This window comes from Pongo abelii, chromosome 17 (genome assembly GCF_028885655.2).
Source record: "Pongo abelii isolate AG06213 chromosome 17, NHGRI_mPonAbe1-v2.0_pri, whole genome shotgun sequence".
Classification (NCBI taxonomy): Eukaryota; Metazoa; Chordata; class Mammalia; order Primates; family Hominidae; genus Pongo; species Pongo abelii.
In genome coordinates this window covers 61,967,738-61,994,731 of record NC_072002.2, presented here as the reverse complement: position 1 = coordinate 61,994,731, position 26,994 = coordinate 61,967,738, and the positions used below count along the sequence as shown (strand labels likewise).

The 26,994-nt window shown below is 39.0% G+C and overlaps 1 protein-coding gene across 1 annotated transcript in view; it reads left to right on the top strand.

Moving 5' to 3' along the window:
* SKOR2 (SKI family transcriptional corepressor 2) overlaps positions 1–21,227 on the top strand; it is a 45,494-nt gene extending 24,267 nt beyond the window's left edge. The window contains exons 7-9 of the mRNA XM_024236086.2: positions 7,450–7,517; positions 15,250–15,315; positions 20,507–21,227. Coding sequence (XP_024091854.2) covers positions 7,450–7,517; positions 15,250–15,312 — 131 coding nt within the window. The 3' untranslated portion in view covers positions 15,313–15,315; positions 20,507–21,227. The remainder of the gene's footprint in view (positions 1–7,449; positions 7,518–15,249; positions 15,316–20,506) is intronic.
* The last annotated feature ends 5,767 nt before the right edge of the window (positions 21,228–26,994 follow it).

The following is a 26,994-nucleotide window of genomic DNA, read 5'->3' as shown; positions in this document are numbered from 1 at the left end:
GGAGGCTGAAGCAGGAGAATCGCTTGAACCCGGGAGGCAGAGGTTGCAGTGAGCCGAGATCGCGCCACTGCACTCCAGCCTGGACAACACAGGGAGACTCCGTCTCCAAAAAAAAAAAAAAAAAAAAAATTGGCTTCTTGTCATGGTTCTGAGGGTTAATGAGGACCACAGGAATGGTCCTAAGCATGGAGAGGGTACAAATAAAGATAACAGAGAGGAGGGGCAGGTGGAGGAGGAGGAGGAAGGGTAGAGGGAAAAAGGAGAAGGAGGAGGAAGAGGCAGAAAAGGAGGAAGAAGGAGGAAGATGGAGGAGAAGGAAGAAACAAGTCTCCACATTTGGGGAGCAGCAGTTGGGAGGAGGAAGAGAAATAAGCAAGTCTCTGCACTTGCTGGAACAGAGGCTTCCAGAGCTGCTCGCCACTAATACTTATGCATAGCCCTGATGGGGAAATCTGGGGAGGAGAAAGCAGGGCAAGGCAGGCATTTGCCATTACAGCAGTGGCAGAGAAGCATGGCAGGGCATAGAGAGGGTTCCAGGTGTGGATGCTGACTGCTCTACTCACTGGCTGAGTAACCTTAGGCAAGTTCCCTGATCTCTTTTCAACATTATAACAATACTACTACTTACCTCCTGGGGTTGTGGAGAGGATTAAATGAGTGAAAGGCATGAAGTGCTTAGCATAGTGACAAATGCATAGTAATTACTATTAAATGTGAGTTGTTGCTACTATATACTCTTTTAAAGTTTGATGCTGACATTCTTGTAGTGACTATATAGTAAACCAGCTAATGTAAGAAACCAGAACTTGTAAAGGTTTATTGAGCTGTCATTATAGAGGGTGGAACAGGCAGTGAAACTTGTTTTAATACCAAACAATAAGTTTAATCAACAAACCGGGTAGGATACAGCAGAGAGGTAGGGAGAGTATACTAAGGAAAAAGGAGAAGCTGGAATTGAGTGGGTGTAGGTGTTTTGGGGAAATGGATTAGGAGGGGCTCCACCATTATCAAGGTTACTTTGAGATGACAATAGGATGGCTGGTCAAACATGTTTTGCAATGAAAATCATGTTCAATTGGACAGGTAAATTATTAAAGGTGACTCCCAATGCCACCATTCCAAACTCCCTCACTCACTACTGGTCTGATCATTTTTGCAGCTGTAAATCCAGAAGTTATGTTTGCCACTGCATTATGTACACCTTCCCCAGCAATTGTATCTCTTCTTCCTCTCTTTTCCTCCAACACCCTATGCCTTCCTTTATTACAGCATTCATCATTTTGCTGTAGTTTTTATTCATTTTGATTTCTTCCCACTGGCCATCTTAAAACCTAAGAGCCTAGCCCCGAACCTGGGACCTGCTAAAGTTGGCAATGAATGGAGAAGGCCCTCACCAGCAGGGTGCCCTGCATCCTCACCTCCCTTCTCTACTCCAACCCTTTCTGCCTGCTGCTCTTAGCCCTGTCTTCCTAAAACTCTAGATTTGGCACAAAATCTTCACCTCAGGAAGCTAGAATGATTTGCACTGTTTATCATGGTATATCTAAGTTAACTCTTGTCTGACTCTCAAACCCTGTCATAATTGTGTGCCCCTCCCCCAACCTCTCCACCCTTATTTCTGCTTCTCCCCCGGCTCAGCTCCAGCTACCTGGCAGACCACTCTCACCCCTCTCCCTCCACCTCTGCACACCATGTCCCTCTAGTCCAGAGTGCCTCCCCTCATCCAAGTCCTCCTTCTTATCTGGAGCACAGCTAAAGTTTTGCCGCATCCAAGAAGCCTTTCCTCTCTTGCAGCAGGCACCATTTTCTGAAGTCCTGTTGTGTTCATTTCTAGTACTATGAGTTTTCTGTGTTGACTCCTCCTCTGTTTCACTCGTGTTACTCTCCACTCCCCCAACCTGCATTGTAAATAGATTCAGGGAATGGCTACTCAGAATGTTCTTCTGTTGCCACCTGCAGCACCTGGCATATTGTGGGTACATAGCATACTCTCAATAAATGATTGATAGGAACATTGGGGTCATACCCGAAGAGATTAAAACTGACAATGGAGGATGAAATTGGATCACTGAAGACTTGTATAAAGGAGAGTATCTAGGACTCATGAGTTGAATCCTTAGATTTGCAGATCTAGTGACAAATTCATGGCACTTATAAGAACTGACTGGAAAGGCCAGTTGGTTATTACAAAAAGCACTAATTAATGGGGCTTTATGAAAAATGTTAGATTTCATCTAAAATGTCATCATTTTAGATTCTTATAAAAAATTGCTCTTCCAAATTACTGTTAAGAGTCCTTGTTATTAAAAACAAACTACATCTCATCTTCCTGAATATGGTTGTCTGCATCTTTCACCTGTGGCCATTATTGAATTCATTTTATATTCAGTGGTTCCCTTCCTTCCTTCCTTCTTCTTTCTTTTTATAGCATACTCTGGAAGATGAAGTGCGGGGTCGGGGCGGTGGGGCAGATTCCAAAATACTGTACAGATTAAAAGCTTTGGTCCTTTCAGTAGGAGATGGCTATGAAATTTTTTTTTTTAAGTTTTGGCTGGGCACAGTGGCTCAGATCTATAATCTCAGCACTTTGGGAAGTCGAGGCAGGAGGATTGCTTGAGCCCAGGAGTTCGAGATCAGCCTGGGCAACATACTGGGACCCTGTCTCTACACAAACCCATACACACAAATTAGCCAAGCGTGGTGGCATGCACAGGTAGTCCCAGCTACTAAGGAGGCAGAGGTGGGAGGATCACTTGAACCTAGGAGGTCAAGGCTGCAGTGAGCTCTGGTCACACCATTGCACTCAAGCCTGGGTGACAGAGCAAGAACTTGTCTCAAAAAAAGAGTTCAATGGTTCTTTAAAAATAGAGATAACAAAATGAAGACATTGTAAACAAATTGAACCCCAAAGCCCACTGCTTGCTTAGAACATTCCAGGTGAACCAGATGTGAACCAGATGTACCCTATGGGTTTGTCTTCTTACTTGTGGTTCTAGGAATGTAGGCTAGACACTTTTTATTGCTGTTTGGAAAACCCTTTGGCTTTTCCAGCTGTCTGAGTTTGCAGTGTGCAGCCTTGCTGTTGTGTTGGCTGACATGCTGCACTTCAGTGCTTTTCTGTGCTACTTCCTTTCATATTATCATTTTCCAAAAATAGTTGGGTTATAAGTGATTCTCATTAGAGAAGTCGGCTTAATGATTTTTTCCATCTCCAATTAAACTGTGTCTTCATCAACCTTTAGAACATAGGAAAAATATGGTCGGGCATGGTGGCTCATCCTGTAATCCCAGTACTTTGGGAGGCCAAGGCAGGTGGATCACTTGAAGTCAGGAGTTTGAGAGCAGCCTGGCCAAAATGGTGAAACCCCGTCTCTACTAAAAATACAAAAAAATTAGCCAGGCATGGTGGCGCATGCCTGTAACCCTATCTACTCGGGAGGCTGAGGCAGGAGAATCGCTTGAACCCAGGAGGCAGAGGTTGCAGCGAGCTGAGATCATGCCACAGCACTCTAGCCTGGGTGACAGAGTGAGAGTCTGCCTCAAATTTCAAAAAAAAAAAAAAAAAAAAAAGAACATAGAAAAAATTTTAGATTTTTTTTGTTTGCCAATTAACAATCTTTATATCTCAAAAGCTATACACATCCTTGTGGAAAATTTTAAGTATGCAGAAATAAAAAGGAAAGGAAATAAAAATCACCCATAATCTTGCCACCTAGAGATAACCAATGTTAACATTTTGGAGTTTCAGCCTTTTTAAATGCGTATTAAATGCTTTTATAAAACAAAATGAAATGTAATAACATTTTTTCCTTCCTTTTTGTTTTAGCTAAAATGTGCCTCTTTCTGTTACTACACAGCAGTGTATAAATATACTGTTATGTTGGACATTAAGTTTTGTCCAAGTTTTAGATGATGGACACCCTTGTAACTAAGTCTTTGCATGTATCCACTATTATTTCCTTAGGTTAAACTCCTAAAAGTGTTGCTGTGTTAAAGGGTATGAACTTTTTAAAGGTCTTAACATATAATTTCAAGTTGCTTTTCAGAAAGTTTAAACTAATTTCTGCTCCCATCTTTGGAACAGCGTGTATCGTCTTTTCATTTAATCTTTGCTAACTTAAGAGGAAATTTTGGTATTTCATATTATTTCCTTTTCTTTCATTGCTGGTGATGTTGAACATTTTTCATGTGTCTAGCATCCTTTCATATGTTTTGTGAATGCCCATTTATATTCTCTCCCCATATTTCTGTTGATGTATTCATTTTCTTATTGATTTGTATAAACCCTTTTATACTAAAATGTTAATTCTTTGACATGTTGCAAGTATTTTTTGGTTTGTATCAATTACCTTTAAATGTTGACTATGGTGTTTTATGTTTGGGGAGTTTAATCTGTAATTTATTGGCATACCAAAGTTTTAAATTTCTGTCTAATCAAATCAACCAGTCTTTTCCTTTTCAGTTTTTGCCTTTTATGCTCTTCCCCACTCCAATCTTAAAAAAAAAAATTGCCATTATTTCGAATACTTTAATGGCTTCTTTATTTTTTTTCATTTTAACTTAAGGAATTATATTAAGTGTACTATCATAGAAAAATGAGCATGAGTTAAGTTAGGACTAGTTTTCATCATTCCACTCTGAATTGCCCTTAGCTGTTCCCTCCTCTAAAATTAGAATCTTCTGTGATCCCAGGGAAGTGCTCCAGCCTGGTCGGCTTCAGGCAGCCCCTCCTTCCTAATTCATCTTAGTTTACCACCCTGGTCAAAGGCATCTTGGATCCATAGAGGCTCAGAGGAAAGTTTTCTCCTTCACAGAGGGAGACCTGCTTGCCATGTGCTCTAGTGTCTGGAACCACACTGATCTTCCTGGAGGCCTGTGGGCCACAGTGCAGGACCAAGTGTTGGAACCAGGGCAGTTTGTGGAGGGCTGGTTCCCCTGTTGCCCTGTACCCTTAGACCCACCTCTAGAGCATCCTGACCTGGTGAGGTGGATGCCAGCTCCTCACATGGTACCTTATGCCTAACTGTTACTGGTGTAAATCAAAATCTTTCCCTCACTTCCCCTGCGCAGGAAAAACAAGTGGGTGCATGGAGCCCAAGCAAATCAATTTATTTTGTCATGAAAAATTTTTTCATTTTTTGAGACAGAGTCTCACTTTGTCACTCAGACTGGAGTGCAGTGGTGCAATCTCAGCTCACTGCAGCCTCGACTTCCCAGGCTCAGGTGATTCTCCTACCTCAGCCTCCTGCGTAGCTGGGACTACAGGTGTGCACCTCCATGCTCAGCTAATTTCTTGTATTTTTAGTAGAGACAGGGTTTTTCCATGTTGCCCAGGCTGGTCTCAAACTCCTGGGCTCAACAATTCTTCTGCCTCGGCCCCCAAAGGGCTGGGATTATTGGCTTGAGCCACCACACTCGGCCTGTCATCAAAGCTTAAAATGCTAGAGCAAGAAAAGACCTGAAAGAGCACGTTATTTCACACCTTTGTTTCTTTAGATAAAGGTCTGAGGCTCCAGAGTGGGGTAGTTACTATAGATGGCAGAATCTCAACCTGCTGGTGGATAATTCTGTGTGTTTTTACTCCTCATTTATTAGCTAGCCCCTGCTGTGTGCCAGGCACTGTGGTAGGCCTTGAAAATTTTAAAAGTGTCTAAACGGATCTTCCTGCCCTCTAAGAACTCAACTGTTTAGCAGGGAGACAGATGGATAACAACTAATCATAGCATGTATTATGGATGCATTAATACAGGTATGGACAGGGTGCTGGAGAAGTACAAAAAAATGGGTAAATAATTCTGGCAGGAGGAGCTGCAGAATTGGAGAAGACTTCCTGGAGGAGGTAACATCTGGACTGGACTTTAAAGAAAAGGCAGTTGTTTGCTGCAAGGGCAAGACCACAGCAGGGGCAAAGGCACAGAGGCTGGAAGTATAATGCATAGTTGAGGACTGGAGAGTGGTTTGGTTGCTGGTGTGGTGCAGGGGATTTCCTCTGTGCCCTCAGCTGCAGCCAGCTGATCCATATGCAGTTCCCCTCTCCTCCTTCCATGTCTTTATGTAGAATGCTGTTCTCCACGTGTCTGCTCAAGCAGCTCTCCCCTCTAATGCTCCCAGAATGAATGACAGCTCTTCTCTCAATCTTTGCATGGCACCACATACTTCCCTCTATTACAGTGACTTTGACATCAAAATCAGAGGTGACAGTAGGGATTGGGTCTTTTTAAAAAAATTAATTAGAACACATGTTTGGGGTTGGATAAGAAATTCAAATCGTATGAAAAGGTAGAAGTTGAAAAAAATAAAAAGAACAAAGCCTTTTCATCTCTAAGTACCCAGGGTCTCATGAGTGGTAAAGGATTTACTATCTTGAAAGTGTTGGAAAGCCATTGGAGATTTTCAAGCAGGGAATTAAAGGTATTTGGAGAGGAAGGGACTGGAGGCAGGTGGTCAGTTGGAAAATGATTCAGGGATGAGGTGCCTGAATGTGGGAGGTAACAATGGCAAAGAGGGGAGAATATGAAGGTAGAACACATAGAACTCACACACTAGTTGGCTGTGGAGATGAAAGGAAAAGGAGAAGAAAAGATAATGATGAAGTTTCTGGTTTCCTCAAGCTGCTGCCCTATCAACCACAAATCCAATATGAAATCGTGCTCATTTCTCCTTCAGTGCAGAAAAAGGCAAAGTTAGCCAAGTCCACACTTATAAAAGGATCACATGGAGAAGATGTAACACTAAACTGTGCATTTGGAAGTCGGTTTTTCCCTAATGCAATAAATATGGTCAATATGTAGAATAGCAAAAATATTTTGCATGACAATATCTCTTAAAGTTCTCTTCTTCTCAGATTAAGGTAAGGTCTGTAGAAAGGCACCAGGACAAAGGAGGAACATAAAGTAAGGCTGATCCCAGGGTGAAAGAGTTTGCTGCACAGGAAAGTCAGGCCAAAGTATTCTCTCTTAGGAGTGAGATGAGCTGCAGTGAAGCCAGGCAGGCATTTTTCACAGACCCACATCTTATTTACCTGGAAGGTATTATGTGCAGGAGGGGCAGCATTTCCCATGCTCAGCTCTATCTGAGGCCTGCCCCACTCACTCGTGCTGGACTTCTGAAGACAGTGGAAGCTCCCAATACCTGTGATTTGCACAAGTGTGCAAAGGTTAAAGAACATGATTGTGTGGGATATTTCTGTGTAATCGTATGCAAGATATTATACTAGATGGAATATGAGATACTGTAAAATATAAGACATACTCTCAGAATTTACTGTCTAGTCTGATTAAATTATAGAGTGTTGAAAACATTCTTCAAACAAGCATATAATTTGCCTATGAAAAGAAGACTTTAAAGTAGGGGGGCTGTCCATGGGACTGTCAATAATGTTTTTACTAGCTAAACTAAAAGTAGATTTTACACTTTAGTTAATCTTTCTCTCTCTCTCTCTCCTACCAGATAATTTTCAGGATCAGATGAAAAGGGAACTAGCCTACCGAGAAGAAATGGTACAACAGTTACAAATTGTAAGATGCATTTCTACTTAAAAATAAATGCAACTTAATTGGTTTGTTTTCAGACTACCCAATATGTATGAAACTGTTCACGTTTTTGCATGAAATCCTTTGGTCCACTTACCTCTCAGCTGGCTTAGATGCTAATTACCAAGAGATTTACTTAGACACAGGATAAACAGATGTGGCAGTATGTTTCCTCTAAATGTAACTACCTACCATGTGTTAATAGACAGATGTGTAAATTATCTCTGTGGGTAAACCAAAGGTACCTGCATTTTCTTCCATTATGCAAACTTCCCAAACACAGTGCTGGGCTATACTAGGAGCTCAGAGAAGGGCAACTGTCTTCCATCCTCTCTTCCTTTCACTACCCACACTTGAGCCAGGCCCTCCGCTACCAATAAAACACAATTAATGAGCACAATTAATCAATTAAATTCACTTGAAGGATGATGAAAAGAAACAAATGATTTCCAAATGAAATGTATTACTCTATCCTAATCATTTCTAAAAATGGATACTCACCAAGATCTGTTTATATGGAAAAAAAACCAGGAAGATGTCTGATAAGTAAATGCAGTGGTTTTGTTTTGGGTTTTTGTTTGCTTTCTGAATTTCTTGCCCTTTGTCCCCATGTAGATACATCTAGTATTATTCATTAGGGCTTTTAAAGGAGTCTCCCAAGCCGCCTCATTTTTGTGAGTACAATGAGGAAAATTATTTCTGCTCAATATTTTCAGGATATATTTAATCACCTGGATAAAAACACATATTGATCCTTAGTGCTATTCTCAGCATAATTATTATACTTTGGGTTGCTTGACATTTCTGTACTGATCTGTGCTACCTTTCAACCATTAATCATGGATCCATGCATATGTGCCTGTCTTGTCTACAGAGCCAGATATCTAGTTCTTTTGTCAGGATTATTTAAGAAAGGTAGTTATTAATGTTTCCATTCTTCATTGGAGAAATCATGCCAGTGTTAGTGGAGATTCCTAAGAGTCATTTTTGCAGCAATTGGTTTTCCTTGATCTCAAGTGATTGTTAACAACTCTCAGTTCTGAAAACCACTACATAAGATGCTATTTACACAAGATTTTCTTCTCATGTTGGTTTTGTTTGCACCTAAATTCACTGGGGAGCAGAGGATTTTCATAATTGATTTAATAACAAATTCCCATTCTTAGCTTTTGATTCCTTGATAATAAGAGCTATAATTACTGCTGTGAATATATTTATTGTATTCTCTGTTTAAAGGAAAAATTTAAATAAAAGATTCGATGTAGGGGAATATAAAATTTTAACACCTTCCTCAGGATTTTTTTTTTTTTTTTGAGACAGGGTCTCACTTTGCTGCACAGGCTGGAGTGTAGTGGTACAATCATAGCTCACTGCAGCCTCCAACTCCTGGGCTCAAGCAATCCTCCCACCTCAGCCTCCCAAGTAGCTGGAACTTCAGGTGTGCACCACCACACCTGACTAATTTTTTAATTTTCTATAGAGACAAGGTCTTTCTGTGTTGCCCAGGGTGGTCTTAAACTCCTGGCCTCCAGCAATCCTCCCACCTTGGCCTCCTAAAGTGCTGGGATTGCAGGCATGAACCACTGCACCCAGCCCATTTTCATACTCTTAAAACAAAAGAAAAAAATTGCCGCACATGCAACGAAAAAATTATGATTTCAGGGAGTGGTGGTGAGTATAGCAAAATGGGCATTAGGAAAGGAAACCATATTTCTTTTAGTTCGCTTATTTAAGGCCGGTTATGTAACCTTAATGTCTTAATTTTCTTTGGCATTTGGTTTCTTTAGTAAAAGAGGGAATTATATTGTCTCCATGTAATAAGCAGATAGGATTGATAGAAGAAAAATATATCTCATGTCTTTTGAGATATTTGGTACATGGGAGATTAAAACTGGTATTACTAAATCATTTTATTATGCTGTCTTATAAAATATTTTATCACATGTATTAATCTATCTAGACAAATGTTGTTAATTCACATTCCTATAGATAGTAAACTATTCCTGGCAGCAAATTAAATAATTTGGGAAAAGCTTGAATTTCCCACCCCCACCCTCCTGCCCTTATAGGTATCATATAATTCTTGAAATACACAAAGCTACTTCCAGGGTAACAACATGAAAATTGGTGAAATCGACATGATTTTTCCCTCCTGCTTCTTCCCCTTTTTGTGTGTCCCCTACCATTAGATGCCCAGGGTTTTCATGTTGACTCCAGTACCTATCACAGTGTGCAGCATCAAACAGCTGTTCATAAACATTTGTTGAATGAATCACCACCCATGATGATCCTGACGCAGCTATGATACTCTCATATAGCAGTCCTCTTAATTCTTTTCCAAATTTCCCTGGCTTGGTCCTGGTTTCCTCAAATGTTATTTTACACTAAGCAGATACTACTACCACAACTCCTAAAGGAAGGAATACTAGCAGATTTTGGGGAGATTCTGTATTACTGCTCTGTCTGCACCTAACAGAGATGAGCTTTAACATCTGTAACTTGGGATTGAGACCCATCCCATATAGTTCATTAAGTGTCAGTTCCTCAATCAAAATGAATGGCTATAAGGTTTAACCTAGGGCCTTGGTAGGAATATTATAAGGTGCAAGTGAGTAATAAACATGAAATGTACATACAAGCCATAAAGTGCTATGCCAATGTGAGTAATCAATTTAATGGTGTAGCCCTTCTCAAAGTAGTACCTACAGTAGAGGAACTATTACAGGCGTGAGCCACTGTGCCCGTCCGGCTAGATATATTTTTGTGCAGGAAGGACCTATGTTTACATGGTACTATCTGCTTTAGAATTGAGACTGCAGATTCAGTGTTACTTGAACAGAAATGTATCTAATTCCTTATTGAGCCTGATGTATTTGTCAAAGTACCTGGGGGAAAATGTCTTTAGAAAATTCTATCTAAAGATAATCAAGAAATTGCAAAGTATCACAATTACTGACTTTCTGAATATTTTAGTTGGATGATCTTATTCATCAGTCCATATGGTTGCATGCTTTACTTCCTGAAAACAGAACAGTTCACTCAAAATTATTTTATATTTAAAGTTTACAGAGCATATATTACAAAACAGGCTTTGATTTTTCTTGAGATGACATAAAAGCCCACTCTATCTTGCAGTCATGGAGAATTCAAATATATTAAAACCATCATATTTTGTAATGATTCCCAAAGACCCACAATGCATTTATCCTATGTTGTTAAAAAGTGTTTCTATTCAAAAAACTTATATTGAAAGCGTCTTGGGTATCATTGCCATAGAAAGAAAACTTATGAATTTCTTCGGCTCCTGCATTTTTAGATTCTCTGTTGACTGTCATTTCTGCACCATTGCTTCTTTTTCCCGTGTTAAATGTAAAGTTGTGATGACTACAGAGTCAAATGATTGACTTTCTTTGTGTCTTTATAAATGAACGTGTACTTATCTCAATGTGAGATTTAAAACATGTGAGGAATTAGTTAACATTTATACATGGCTATGAGCTACCTTTTTAAAAAATAGCTCAAAATTTGGGTTTTTTAGTATTTAACATGGTTTGTGTTAAAGTCCCCCACCCCTCCCCTGGGTTTTCAAGTGCTTATAGCATTTGTATTACTAAGCCACATTTAGTTATGCAAAACAAAGAAATATTTTCCTATCCCTATGAACCAATACAAAAGTTTTTTAATTTAGCATGTTTATGAAAATGTAAATGTTTAGTGTAATAAAAGGTAAAGGATTTCTCATTCACAAATGAATTGTGATTCTAGGAGAAGTTTATTCAATTTTAAAAGCAAAACTTATCAGTCCTTAGGATGAAGAAGCTGACTGAAGATTTTTATTCAGTGAACAGCTTTTTGATTAAAGTTTTTCCAAGGATTGGAATATAAAAACTTACAACATGAGCTGAGACTGTGATGATGCCTTGATAACCTTTTTTTATTACGAACTTGGCAATAATTTTATAAGCAAGTGCATCTGTGTATAAGCTACTACTGTAGATTTGTTGAAGACATGCTTTTTTATTTTTTAGTCTTAGTTCTTGGAGGACATTGTGATGCTGCAACACAGAGCACATGATAAATGGCTAGACCCAGATTCACATCCTTTGAACTTGTCAGATCGCTACCATGAGGCGTGTTGATTGGGAAAATGTGCTAGTCTTTAAGTGCCCTCTGCTGTTTTTCCAGAATGCTGCAGTCACACGCAGCTGGGGGAATCGGTCTCAAAGTTCTTCATTAAAAGCCTCAATTAAAATAATGTTCAATCAATAGATTAAGGACTAATGTTTTGTTCACGGTGGACTTGTAAAACAGCAGTTTACAACTTCCTGATGATGGGAGTGCAGTGCGTCTTCACAGGGAAAGGAGTGAGAGGTCGTTATCTTTGCTGGAGGAGTGCATGTTCTTTGGCAAGGACACAGCTCTTCAGTAAGACGGTCTTTTCTTGGAGGTTCTCCAATATTCATTAGGATGGGAACTTGCCCAGATTTCTACTGTATAACCTACAGAGTTTGTAAAAATATGTCTTATGTCTTTATTTTTTAAAAAAGGTAGATAGAACCATTACTGTTTTGCATTATATTTTTAGAAGAAGATCCCTGGGCCACTAGAAGATTTTGGTTCTGAATCTAAATATGCATCAAAAGGAGATCCCTGCAAGTCAGAAGACTTAATGCAAGCCTGAACTTCCGTGGAAGCTGCCTTAAAATTCTCTAGCAGTAGACAGACTTTGGCTACTGTGTGTCCATTTCCAATTATTGATCTACTGTTGTGCACCTTGACAGTGCAATCAGTTGTTCCTTAGTTATGTAGCCTTTTTCTTCTCATCTTTCTCTTTTTGAGATGTTGACTGACCTGAGTGTGTGAGCTCAGGTTAACTCTCTTGGCACAAACTAGGAAGCCACTTTTTTTTTTTTTTTTTTAACTCCAGTACTTTTGATCTACTATAAACAAGTAGGTAATTTAGAAGTTACATAATACTTTGAATTTTTTACTCCATGCCAATCTCGGTAATTTCTAAGCTGGTCAAAATGAAAAGAAAGCTTTTGTAAGTCCTATTGTAGGAGATTTGCATAGAATAACTAACTAGTTTAAATTGAGCCTCTAAAATCCTGAGCTTCCGAGTTGGGGAGAATTTGCTGAAGTGTCTGCAAGTCCAATGTTGCATTTTACGGAATCTGAGGCACCATCAATTGTAAGACGCACCACTATTTGATGAATCATAAAGAAAAAGGCTTCAACTGTAATTCTAAGATGCCATCAATTATAATACATCTGATTTCAGAAATGTTAAAATGTGAGGGGATAAAGTGCATCTTAGAATCAGTGAAATAATGTTGTTTCCAGGAACAACTGGCCATGCTGCTATAATCTTTATTTACCATTCATGATTTAGGACTTAGAATGGAAAAATACATGATTCTCAGCTCACTACTTTTTGCTTTTTATCTTTGTTGTTTTTTTGGCTTTTATTTCATTTTGCTTTAATGAAATAAATGAAAAAATCAACATTCTAGTGGAGATAATTCTTCACCCCAGTTTAAATTCCAATCTGGACCCTTGGGACACAAATATATTTATTTGGAAATGTCCTTTTTTTCTTGAGTCCTTTTTTTTTCTTTTCTTTTCCTTCTCAACTTCCTACCTTAATGAAATGCTGTGTTATTGCTTCTGAAAAAAAGAAAGAGGAAGCCATTTTGACTTAGCTCTGAAAGTAGAATCCTTCAGGCAGGTTTCTTTGGATTAGGACGAGTAGTTTGCTCCTTTAATGAGATGGCCCATGGTGATTTAACTTAACTCTCCTGGTGGCTGGCATAGAACAGACACTTGCTAAATCTTTGTAGTGTCTAATCTTGATGTTGAGGACTCCTTTTAAATGTGAGAGTGGCACAAACACATTTTATTGGGAACTCCTTGTGCCCAAAAGTTTACATTGTTTGTTATCCTAAATAATAGAATTCCATTCCAGGCTCTGTCATGTCATGCATCTAGAGAAGTGATCCATATGCTTTGGCACATTGCAGCATATACCATAATGGAAAACCAATATTCAAAGGGGTCTCTGTTAATAGCAGGTATAGCATAACCTAGAGTGAAAAGAAGAGGTAACTGGAGTAGGTCCCTGTGTAACTGTCCTTGTCATAGTTATCTAGCTGATCTCAGCCTGCATCCTAAAATACTAGATTAGGACATTGAACTTTTAATGTTACTATATGAATCATTAATTTCAGTGCTGCCATCTATGCCCTTTATCAGATATGTGCCTATCTGACATGTTTATGTTGTGGTTATATATCAAAATAGTGAGATGGTTATTCTATTATTGTCCCTTTTTTCCTGTTAAAAAGACTGGTTGATTCAGCTAATTATTACAGTAAAATGGTCCAACTGTTTTTAGCCACTAGCATCATTGTAGATTTATAACTCTTTCTCATTAATAATAAAGGTTCACATGTGTGGACTGTGGATCATGAGAGGAAGAATAATATATATATATATATAATATATATATATCATTGCCTAATTGAATGAAATTAATTTTATTTCCCTCACTGCTTTTACTTAACAGCCATATTTCATGTTACATTCTAGAAGGGTGAATATTTATTCTTTACATGTATAATAGACTCAAGTCTTTAAAGCCCTGAGTTTAGCCTTGTAATGATGAACGTGGGTAATATAAGGATAGAGCACCTTAATGGGGGTTAGTGGAGAGGCAAATCTAAATAATACCTTGAGTCCAATTTCAACCATTGGAATTTTCTTATGAAAAGTAGCGTACCAACTGTGATCAGCTTTTATTCAAAACCCCAGTATTCAAAAGTACTTTTCAAGTTTATCCAGGTAGAATTCTCAAGGTCATATTTTCCATTTAGTGCAGTTATTTCTGATGCTTCTTTGTGTGTGTGAGAGAGAAGGGGTCTTTCTCTGTCACCCAGGCTGGAGTGCAGTGGTGCCATCATGGCTCACTGCAGCCTTGATCTACTGTGCTCAAGCGATCTTCCCACCTCAGCCTTCCAAGTAGCAGGTGTGTGCCACCACACTTGGCTAATTTTTTAATTTTTTGTAGAGACAGAGCCTTCCAATGTTGCCCAAGCTGGTCTTGAACTCCTGGGCTCAAGCGATCCTCCCACCTCAGCCTCCCAAAGTGCTGAGATTACAGGTGTGAGCCACCGCATCCAGCCTCTGATGCATCTTATCAGTTATTGGGAATCTAATCAGAGTAATAGTTTGGGTTTAGTTAGTCTTATTTGTGATTTATAAGGATAGCATATGTTATAAAGAAATTATATCTGTTATAAAGAAATCATTCTAATAACTGAAGAATTACATTAAACTAGTTTGTAAGCATGTTCTTGTTTTATGACCTTGAACATAAATGAGAACATCATAACTCAGTTTTTGTATCTAAATAAATATGATACCATATTATTAAATGCACATTTTAAAAAACTTTAAAAAGTGAAACATCACATGTTAACCTCAAGGACTAGCTGTAGCAGCAATCCAGTGTGATCACCTGTTCTGTCCTCACTGTACTTGTTAACAGCCTTTAAGGATGCTATCCTAGAAGCCTCATACTGCTGAGGAGATGGAGATCTCTTTTTTTCAGGGAGGATCTATTGGTATTCAAATTGTTAGGCATGATGAAGGGTCTCCATTACACATCTGTCTCCAAATCTAGCTTACCTGGATGGTGTTGCTTGTTTTTATCTTACAGATCCCCTATGCAGCAAGCTTGATCAGGAAAGAAAAGCTTGGCACCCATCTCAGCAAAAGCTAAAAGGTAAGATCGCCAGAGGAAAGAGATTTTCTTAACTCTCTGTGTTGTTGTGTGCTTGAACATATTCTTTACTGATGTGTTTGAAACAGCCCAAGGGATTGGTAAAGTTGCATCCTGTGTTTGAGTCAATATACCAATAAACTTCATTATGTCCGGGGATGGGATTTCCTGAATGAATGGCCAAGTACTTCTTATAAATTCCATGGAAAATTCCTATAACTAAAAATTCTGTATTCAGTCTGCAAAAGTGATCTTCTTTCTGTTTTAAGGTTTTCTGCTCTTTATGGTTCTGACACCCCAATTACTGCCCCAAGGAAACCGAAGTGTCAGCAGTCATCCTCAGGGTGTCTCATCTCTGTCTGTCCTTCGCTTCCAAAAAGCCTGCCTGAAATCTGACTTTCAGAGAGTTACTGCAGGTGGTAATATGAACAACTGGGGACAATACAGACCTTTGAGACCTTTTGCTCTAGGAATAGTAACTAATCTTTTCCCTAAACCAATAATAGTTTCTCTACAGCTGAAGCCAGGTTCAAGGTCATATCAGTTTAAAAGAAAATTGAAAGACAATTATTTTGGACTCTTAAGGAAAAGCAGACAGTGAAAATTCAATGGCTATATTCAGAACATACCTAAGCATTTGAAAAGAAACTTTTTCAGCCCATGGAAGAAGACATATGTAATTATTAGAATTGTGGGAATGCAAAAACTAGGACATTGTTTCTGTAACAATATATTGGGATGACCTAACAACTAGGATTGCTAAATCAGGGAAAAAACCACAGATGCCAAAGGTAGCATTTGTTAGTGCTCATGGCCAGCTAGGACTGCAGCCATTTATCAGTTTGATCCGTTCCCATCAGAATGACTCTTCCCACTCCTCCCCTCTGGAACATATTTTCAACTCAATAGAATTTGTTGGCAAAAAGAACTGTGCAGGCTCATGGTTCCTTTTGTTCCCTCACCTCTCTTCTGCCTATCACAAATTTCCTCTATCAGGTGCAAATGACAACTTTTCTTGCCATTATCTGTATTAGTGGTAGTCTTCAGTATTTGTCTTAAATAATAATAATTATGTTACATTTCATCAGGTGCTTAAAACCCTTTCCAAAACAGTCTTTCATTCATGTGCTTTCCCTTAATTTTACACATGGGGAACTGAGGTTTACAGATAAGCGATGTAACATTTTATGTTCATGTTGCAAAGCCAAGAAGAGATTCTGGGGGCCCTGACTTTGGATCTAGTGCCTGCCTCTTCCTAATGCATGGACTCACTGTTCTTGGTGAGCAGATGATACTGCAACAGAGGTGCTCAGAGAGTAAGTCATTCTGTTTCCATCTCTATGAAGTTATTCACAAATGCACCTGTGAAGTTGGCTCTGTTCTATATATTAAAGTATTTTTATTAAGTCTGAAGTTGATTTTGGGCAATTTCTTTCTCAGTGTAGTAGACCAGGTTTGCACCAGCAGTGTGAAATGAAAATTTTAGAACATTTAGATTCCAGTGAATTTTAACTTAGAATATCAAGATAATTAAGGCAAGAATGGTCCAAATTAATTCTGATAAACTCCATATGTATAATGGTTGAAAATGTCAAACTAATTTTCTTTCAAGAGAAAATATTAGGATGTTTTTAAAAATAACCTTCTTATTCAAAGTTTATAAATCATAAAGTCATACAAATCATGAAGTTTACAAATCAAAACTCAGTGAATTGCACTCACTCAGGGACACACAAAAACACACACATACACAAACACACAATGAAAACAAAAACAAAAAGGAAACTCAGTAAATGTTCACGATGAGTTCACTTAGCTTTCCAGCCCCTGATAACAACCCTGTGCTCCTGCCCAGCTTCTCCCACTCCCTACCCCCAACGATGGTAAATTTTGTCTGTTTTTGATCTTTATGTAAATGACGTTGCATAGAACGTTCTCTTGTGTCTGGCTTGTTTTACTCAGCATTTGTGAGATTCATCCATTAGAATGGGGTTTTTGTTGTTTTGTTTTGAGACAGGGTCTCACTCTTCTGCCCAGACTGGAGTTGCAGTGATGCCATCACAGCTCAATACAGCTTTGACCGCCCTGGCTCAAGCCATCCTCCTATCTCAGCATTATAGGCATGCACGCCTCCATGCCCAGCAATTTTTTTTTATTTTGTAAAGACAAGGTCTCCCTATATTTCACAGGCTGGTCTCAAGCTCCTGGGCTCAAGCAATCCTCCTGCTTTGGTCTCCCAAAGTGCTGAGATTACAGCCATGCCCAGCCTTAGAATGTGGTTTGATTTATACTTAAGAGCTTCAGTAAGCTCTCTTTTTACTCCTTACACTTCCCCAACCCATCTTCCCTGTTTGTCAGACCTGAGCCCATTTTGCACCTACAAATTAAGACTCACTGCCCAGAAACTACACCTCTGATAGTGACCTAGCATATGGCTAGGTGGGAAAAAGAAAAAAAAAAGATAGATTTGTGTTTAGTAACTAATGCTTCCTCCATGCTGATTTTGTTTCCATCCTTGCAGACAACAGGGATTTCTCTAAGTAGACCCTGGTGCTTTCAGAAGATTAGTGGTTACTTAAATGCTTAGCTAAATCAGCCAAGCAGAGAATCATGACTGTATTGTTAGAGGCAGTCTCTTATTCTCAACATGCCAAGCCTGCAAGGAGTTACCCCAAGAAAGATTACAAAATAAAAATCATTACACCAAGGGAGAGAGACACATTCTGTCTTGCAGAGTGACCACAGGTTTCCAGATTAGGGACTGATGCATTAATGTCTTATGCAAGAGTGACCCTTAAGGTAGTATGCAGTGTTCTTGCCACCCAGTGGATTCCAATATGACTATTAAGAGGAGGAAGCTTTTCAAAACCACAGGCAATCCACTTAATAAGCTGAGCGAGTACTGCCACATATCACTGATCTGCACATTTTTTTTGCCCTACATTAGAAAATAAGAAATTCCATGCTGAGTCAAAATAAAGATCCACCCAGGCCAAGATACTTTAAGAGCAAAATTGTTGTTCTTAACGATATCAACCTCAAAATTTAGGCAATACACTGAATACTCTTAGCTTTCCCTTGATAACGCCATAAAGATCCATTACCCGTGGATTTATCTACACCTTTCTTCAACCTAAGCATAGTCCGCATTGGGGCAATGAATTCTATTTGTTTAGCTACCAGCTGTTAAAGTGTAGTTTATTTTATTTACCTTCAAACTACCTCCTAAAACAAGCCCTTTTAGATTAGACATTGTACCGCTCTTCTTATTTGTCTCATTATAAGCTCATGAATACAATGGAAAGGATTTGAAAAATACTTCAAAATGTTGCAGACATTATCCTTTCACCTGGGCCCATTTTTAACACCAGAATTATTCCCGACGGTCTTCCTTACATCTAGTTATTTCTGTGACGCACTTCCTGCACAGATAACCCAGTGTAATATGTGTGAAATCTGTCCCCAAATAAAAATGGTATGATGTTAACACTAATTTAATTATTACTTTACATTCATTTTCTTCCAAACACATTTAAACATTTTGCAGTTATCATTGATGTAACTGGTTGAAACACCCACACCTTTCACAGACAAGAATTAAACCATTTTACATAAGTAGGAAGCAAATCAGGGAAATGTTTCATTCATAGTCATACAGAAACTCATTGGCCAAACTGGAGATGATAATAATGATCATTTATTGAGCACTAACTATGCCAGATACTGGCTAAATACTTACTGTGTTATCCTTACAATGCTGTAAGGCAGATACTGTTATTACCTCCATTTCATACTTAGAAACTGAGGCTCAGGGGAGTCACATAGCTCTCAAGTGACAGATACAGAATTCAATCCAGGTCTATTTGACCCTAAAGCCTTCTCCCTGTCTTCCTTGGGTCCTTAGCTGGTGGTGAGGGAGACTGGGTGCCAGATCTGATGCCATCTCTCTGTGTTATCTTGAGTAACATCATTTAATCTCTTTGAGTCTCACTCTTATCTATAAAATGTGGATGGCCAAACCTGATCAAAATCTCTACTAGCTCTAAAATGTTGGCTGTCACTTTTGTGTGCCAATTTTCTGCTATATTCTCTCTTTTTTTCCCAGAAAGGGGCCACTTTCATGAAAGCCAGCCCAAGACCACATGTAACACCCAAGGACATGACCCACCTATTTTTGCTTTATGTCTGCATTTTCTTAATCACTCATTACTACATTGCATCTTTCTGGAGAGTCTGGAATATTATTTTTTGTTGGTATTTTAACTATATCTACCTCTTTGGTAAACTCAGTTTTGTTTCACTTCTGGAATAATTACTATGAAAGTAACAACAAGAGTCTTTAAAAAAAGGATATTGGATTTTAATGGAACATTCTGCGTCTTCCTTTTGTATAGATCAAAGATAAAGAGGGGGAGTGGTACATTCATTTCTCTCATCTTTAGTCAGACATAAGAGGTTCTTTTAAGAATTTCCTTAGAGAATAATGGTGTGCCCCCACTGTTCTAAGGACTTTATGTCGATTATCTTATTTAATCTTTGGAGCAACCCACTGAGGTAAGTATTACTGCTTTCACCCCTCTACAGCTGAGAAGGCTAAAGAGACAAGAAATGAGTAAGTTGCCTGTGGTCTCACTGCTAGGAAGTGGCAGGATTTGAGCCAGGCTGGGGCTGGCTCTGCATTCCATACTTTGTCTGCTCTCCTCTGGTTTGTCACCTAAAATCATGGCCTAATTCACATCTTGTATTATCAGTTATAAATATGCAGTTAATAACCAGTCCAATCATTTTATTCATTTTGAATCACAAAACCTCCACTCATACTTCTGTGTTGCCCTGACACCCCACAACAAGAAAAATAAACGTAACTTGGGCCATCCAATCAAAACCAACAGAGCACCAGAGCATGAAATTCCATCTGCCCCTTTCACTGCAGGCTGCTTTTGTCTTTGCCCTACAACAAACCCCAGCTTCTAAACCCATCTAAATGGCTTTACTGTAAAAAGCACACAGCAAACCAGCACACTCTCGTTTAGTATTTATGGTTTGGCTCAATATCATCAGAGATATATAACCTAGGGTAGCAGACAAAATGTCTTCTCCTAAGGAGGGTATACTAAATATTACTTTAAATGTTTTAAAATTATCTGATTATATTAGGCTCAGCTTGTCATTCTATGTTTTTGTCTTATCCCAGGTGCACAGAACTACTTACTCTTGTTCTCTTGTAAGATACAGCCTGCCATGGAGCACTTCTGACCCACGTTAAAGACTGCAGATCGAAAGGGCTTGGGAATTAAATACAAAATCAGGTTCAGGAGAACCTAAGGACAAGTGACCTCAAAACAGCATGGACAACCATGTAAAATAGACTGTAGCAGCCATTCATTAGTTGGGGGAGGGGGGAGCCAACCAGAGCAGTCAATGCTTGTTGCGTCTTTTGGTGGAACCAAAGTTCGAGTCTGTGTTTTTAAAGGACAGCTGAACCCAGAGCATGGGAGTGCTGTTAGCCAACTGGGATGGGAAATCAGCGGATGGTCCCAGGCAGTCTCAGTCCTGCACACATGGAGAAAGCAACTCTACAAAACTGTCTTTTCTTTTTGAAGAAGTGATTCTTGGTGGAAGAAAACACAAGACCCGTCCTGGGAGTGGGGATCGCGTTTCAATGGATGGGAAGGCACCAGCCGTACAAACCTGCTTTTCATAGCAAACTGGACAGACTTACACGTGGCCCCTTCCTCTCTGTACTTTGCCTGCTGTATGAATGAAGATTGTACTCCTCTGGAAATATTTTACAGTTTAATATTGAGTGTAATTAAGAATATAATCGTGTTATCAAAAATGGCATTTAACTCTGTTGTAGTTTCTTTAACATTCATGTGGATAAAAAAGTCTATAATAAAAAAACTATGAAGTAATGGTTGTGTTCATGTAGTTAAATGCACATTTGCTTGAGGACTACTAAGAGAAATTCATTCTTTTAAAAATTTTTTGGTATAAAAATATTTGAATAAATTATTTTTGAAAACAGAATTCCTTCAAAAATGATTATTAAAGGCTAGCCCAGCCTTTGGTCATTGTCAGCATCTGGACAACTCCTCTATTGTTTTAGGATCTTTGTATAGGTAAAGGAATGTTCTAAATTCCTGCTAGGTCTTCCAGTAGTGTTGCTGATAGAGCCCATCGTAGGCCTTCCTACTTACTGTGATGTTAAGTCCAAGTCCACAAGATCATATTATGCCCCAAATTCTGCTTTTCAGATGAGAGAGATAAATAGCGAACACTTTGCAGCCAAGATTTCTAAGGTAATGTGGGTTGCACAGAAGTCCACCATGGATGACATCCCAACCTGAGGTTGCCAAAGCCCATCCTAACTGAAAAAACATCTCACCATTGGCATCACTCAACAGATTTCAAAACAGCCTTCAGATGCATTGCCATGAGATTTAATACTTTTTCCCCACCAGCTTTATTACCACAAACTATCCCAAAAAGCTTCACAACTTGCCCTTGAGATAAATGCTCTTATCTTGGCCGTGACAATAAGGAACCAAAGGAGGGATACTCATTTGTGATCTTCCTAGCCTATGAAGGATGAGAAGCTGCATTAGAGAAGGAATGTAAACCAAGTCCCAGAGTCTGGAAACAGGTTCTCAGTGACCACTAGCAGAAACTAATATGAAGATGCTGTGACAAAACATGTTCTCTTTGAGCTGTTCTTCCAGGAGAGGCCTGGGTGCAGGTATGAGTCTCACACAGTCCTTTGGACATGATACATGTTTCTAAAACTGGTAATTATACCTAGGTGTGTAATTTGAGCAGTCAGGTAAGTGGAGAATTTTCTCCGATATAAGCATGAAATTTCACATAGGGATGGAAGCCCTGTGGCTCTTAGCTTTGTACTTTAAGCCAAGGATATCAGAGGTGGCAGAAAATCATCTGGGAGGTCACAAACCTGGCTTCATGACTAGCCACCAGGGGACAGCAGAGGTCATTTTCTGTAGAATCCAATGCAAACTCTAGGACCAGATAGCTTCTCAGAGCAAGAGCAGCTTGGCCTAGGAGTTTGGAGGGAGAATAACAGATTTACAGATAAATTTAACATCTTTGTCCTGCAGCTGCATCAACTGGCAGTGTAAACCAGCCTGAAATGTCATTCTTTCCTTTCCAATTGCAACTTTAAATATCTATGAGTTATTCGTGGTAAAATGTCAGCAAATGATCTTGTAGCAAAAGAGAGATAACCCAATAACTTGACCAGTATGTCTGCAGCACTCTGTACTTATTAACCATGGCTTAACTATGCATTGAGTTCATGGCCAAGTTCAGTACAGAAAACCATTTGCCTCTGCTGCTAAGAATGTTAAAACTATTGCTTCTCGGCCTTTTGGCTAAGATTAAGTGAAGAATGTTAAAACTGCATTGGTGCCTTCCAGTTCTCCACCTAAATTCCAGATTCCAAAGAAGCCCAGCTATACATGTCTCTGAGTGCCAGGGGACTCCTGCTGACCTTACTCCCATGCCTTAGAGTCTTTATTCATTACAAGCACTAGAGCCTAACAATCCTCCGAGTAACCATAAAGCTACATGCCAAAAACCCAAAGCTTCAGAGAAAAAGAGTTAAGGAAATCACACATGTGACGTGGAAACATGTCATTTACCCCATGTGTTTTCTCATTAAGAATAGTGAACATCTTTTTCCTGTTCTAGTAAGGTTTGTTGCTTTTAAGTTGGAACAAAAGAATTCTTCCCTAAAACTGGATATAATTGTGTTATCTGAGCTGCCTTGTGGAAACAGACAGGACATCCATCTCAAGTGCTGCATGGGGCTAAAAATAAAGCTACTCCTCAGAAAGACAAGTAAAAATTCTTGGCTGTACAAAATGACAGCAGAAAAAAAATGCTGTGCTCTTTTCTTTGTTTTATCATGTCAAAATTCCAAGGTCAATCCAAATACTAGCTAATAAAGCATACAGGCAATGCAAATACAATTCTCTATTTTAATTCCAAATTAAATTATAAAATCAGAAAAAGCATGAGCAAATCAAAGCAAAAATCCAGGCCGGAACAATAAAGTATTTCCTGTTGGGGCAGACCAGACATTTCAGACTGATGCTTTCCATCCTCAGAATGCCTGCGTAATTGCTTGTCTGTTCGCCACAGGCAAGGAGAGAGGGACATCACATCCCAATTTCCTTAGATTGAACAATGAGTGTGGCCTCCGCTCTGTGGAAAATAGAGAGAACTCTCTCCTAGCTACAGGGGATATGATCAAACTGATAGGAGCTCTTTCATTTAAGAGTTAAGAGTTAAGACAGTGTTGGGTTAGTCAGCAGCGAGAGAGGTTAGAGAAAAGGAACACTGTCTGCGTGGTAAGGATGTGTAACCACTGCCATTTAACTCCCAGCACTCTCCATGCTATGGGCAGAGGGCCTTTGTCTCACTCTACAGAGTTGAGCACACAAAGTCTGACCATCTTGCAAGATTCCTTATAGGCAACCCAAACCATATTTGTAATAACAGACTCTTGTTGGGGAGATGTGTACTGTAAACTTTAGGAGGGCAGAAGATGTTTGTTTCAGCTCACTACCCTCTCCCTAGTGCTTAGCATAGTCCCTGGAAAGTAGCAGCAGCACAAAACAGTTTTGTTAAATGAGTGATTCTATCTCCTTTATTTTATTTGAGCCAATCACAGAAGCAAATCAGTTCACTGTTATCAATTTAAACTCTCTCAAAGGTTGACTTTTCATCTGATTTCAAATGATCATAATGTGGCAAATGCTAATTGCCATCCTATAATACTCATTCTCAGGTGGTAATACACCTAATTGAAAGATTACCTTCTCCAGGTTTACTTGCAGTTAGACATGGCCATGTGACTATATCCTGGCCAACGGGATGCAGGTGGAAACATGTGGACCTTTCAGGAAGTTAGCTTCAAAAGAGCTTTGACTTAATTAAATATTTCTTTTTTTCCTTTCCCTTTCTTTCTTTTCTGATGTCAGTAAGATGGATGGAGGCCCAGCAGCCATCTCAGGCCATGAGGTGATTTTGAAGATGAAAACCATATACTGTTAATACTATGGCATAAAAAAATAATAAAAGCCAGGGTCCTTGACAACTACTGAACCACCATTCCAACTCTGGACTGCCCATTTCCAAATTTATTTTATGTTGGAAGGAAATGAGGTTCTATCTTATTTAACCACATTACTTTAGATTTTCTATTAACTCTGATTACAAAACCTTTTGCTGTATTTGAGGGCCCCCATCAGCTAACAATTGCATGATTTCTTATTTATGTGACAACTTTCCAATGCATATTTATGCTGTTTATTTCATTTTATGAGCTCATTGGCCCTTTGATTTAGCTAAGGGTATTTAATATGAAGGCTAACTAGTTGCAGAGTCAACCCTAAATCGGGTTCTTCTTACTGCCATGGCAAGCTATTCTTGTCTATTTCTTGACCTCACCGTCACACTAAGCCAACTGTGTAACATCTCTGACATCTCCCATTGCAGTATATGCAGATGAAGATAGGGAAAGGGGATGAACCTGAACTTGGCTGGCTTTCCAGGGTAGGACAGGAGACGAACTAGAAAAGTAAACTGTCCAAAAGGCCTCATAGGTTCTCATATGACACAAAGAAAGATGTGAGCAGGTATGTAGCCAGACCCCAACATGGGAATAGATCTCAGCAGCACAGGCACATTCAAGAGTAGGAGGTTGTCAATCACCATCATCCATGATACAGGGCCCTGCCACTCACATGTCATTTATGGGCAGGTTCTGTCCTTGGGAAAACACACCACTGAGAATAAATAGGTGGCAAGAAGCAAACCCAGTCCTAGACTCAAAGACATGATGGGCAGACAGCAGTTTGGCTCAGGAGCCCATGTGGGCATTGGCTCTCCTGCTCAGAGGGGCAGTAAGGTAAGCTTGGGAACTCAGGAGAGGGCTCTGGGACTTCCAGATTTAAGCCTGTAACTACCACACAGGACTGAGAGAAAAAAAGCAAAGGCTTTCTAAATGTAGCATGACTGCAGTCTTGATTTGGGACCTGAAGCAGTGTTGCAGCTTTAGGAAGAGGGATGAGAAGGGGGCTGGTTTTGAGCTAAGAAAAGTGCTGAAAAACACTGAGAGCTGACAAGACTTCTCTGCAGATGGCCACTTATTTCCATACCAAGATGAATATACATATAATTTAGAAGAAATATCATTCGGAAAAGCCATGACTCTGTGCTGAATTAAGAACTTCTCTAAAAGCACTGTTAACGCCTGGAGTTTTCAAATAATAAAATTCATTCTTCACATCCAACTTTTACATCATCTCACTATTAAGGACAGTGGCTTCCTGGATGATTGTTAATGACAGTTTTCTTTATTATATTTTAGACCATTTAGCAAAGTTTATTGATTTATACTTCCTTGTAATTAGTTATAGTGATTGAAATAGCTTTTATGGCCCTCTAGGGATTGACTTTTTAAAGAATCAACATTTCCCCCAAATTGTGTGCTTTAAAACATGGTTAAATACTGTTTGAATTCAGCACTAAACTCTCATTGGTGAAACTGTAATTTTATGTGTAGTTGCTTTTTCACCCCTCTGCTTATATGGCACTATCATCCAATTACTTGGCAGCCAATAATAATACCAGCAGCCAACTTTCATTGAGTGATTACAGTAAGATGAACATTGTGCTAAGTTTATGCACAATGCTTAATGCATTATTTCATTTAATCCTCTCAAAAACCCTATGAAGTAGGGACTATTTAATTGAAATTTAAAGGAGTTAAGCTACTCAGCTGATTAAGTAGAAAATAGGAGTTTGAAACTAGGGCCATTGTGACTTCAAAAATCTCTGCTTTTAACCATTACATTGCTCCCTACACAGGTGAGTTGGCAGTGCCCAGACTGACACAATCTGAAGGGTGCTGGAAGACCCTTCTTAAACGAAAATATCTCCCCTCACTAATCTCACTTGAAGCTGAAATTTCACAACTAGCATGATTTCTTTGACTAAGGTATTATATGTTTCTAGTAAGATAAACACTCCAAGACAGTGCTATTCGAAGTGTGTTCTGTCAAAGAGCTAACACTATAAAGCTCTTAGAAGAAAACATAAAAGTAGATCTTCATAACCTTGGGTCAAGCAATGTTTTCACGCATACAAAACCAAACACATTAGTGACAAAAGAAAAAATAAGTTTGACTTCCTTAAAGTTACAAACTTTTGTGCTACAAATGATAACATCAAGAAGGTAAAAGAAGACCAGCTCACAGTAAAGGGAAAATGTTTGCAGATAATATATCTGATAAGGGACTTGCTTTCAGAACACATAAAGAGCACTTACAACGTGATAATAAAAAGACAAATAACCAAATTTTAAAAATGAACAAAAGACTTGAATACATATTTCCCCAAAGAAGTTATATGAACACCCAATACATGAAAAGATGTTCAACACTGTGAGTTATCAGGAAAATGCAAATCAAAACCGCAATGAAAAACCATTTCACATCCACTAGAATGGCTAATATCAAAAAACAAAAACAAGTATTGGTGAAGATGTAGGAAAATTGGAACTATTATACATTGCTAGTGAGAATGCAAACTGGTGTGCAGCCACTGCATAAGCAGTTTGACGGTTCCTCAGAAAAGTAAACAGAATTACCATATTAC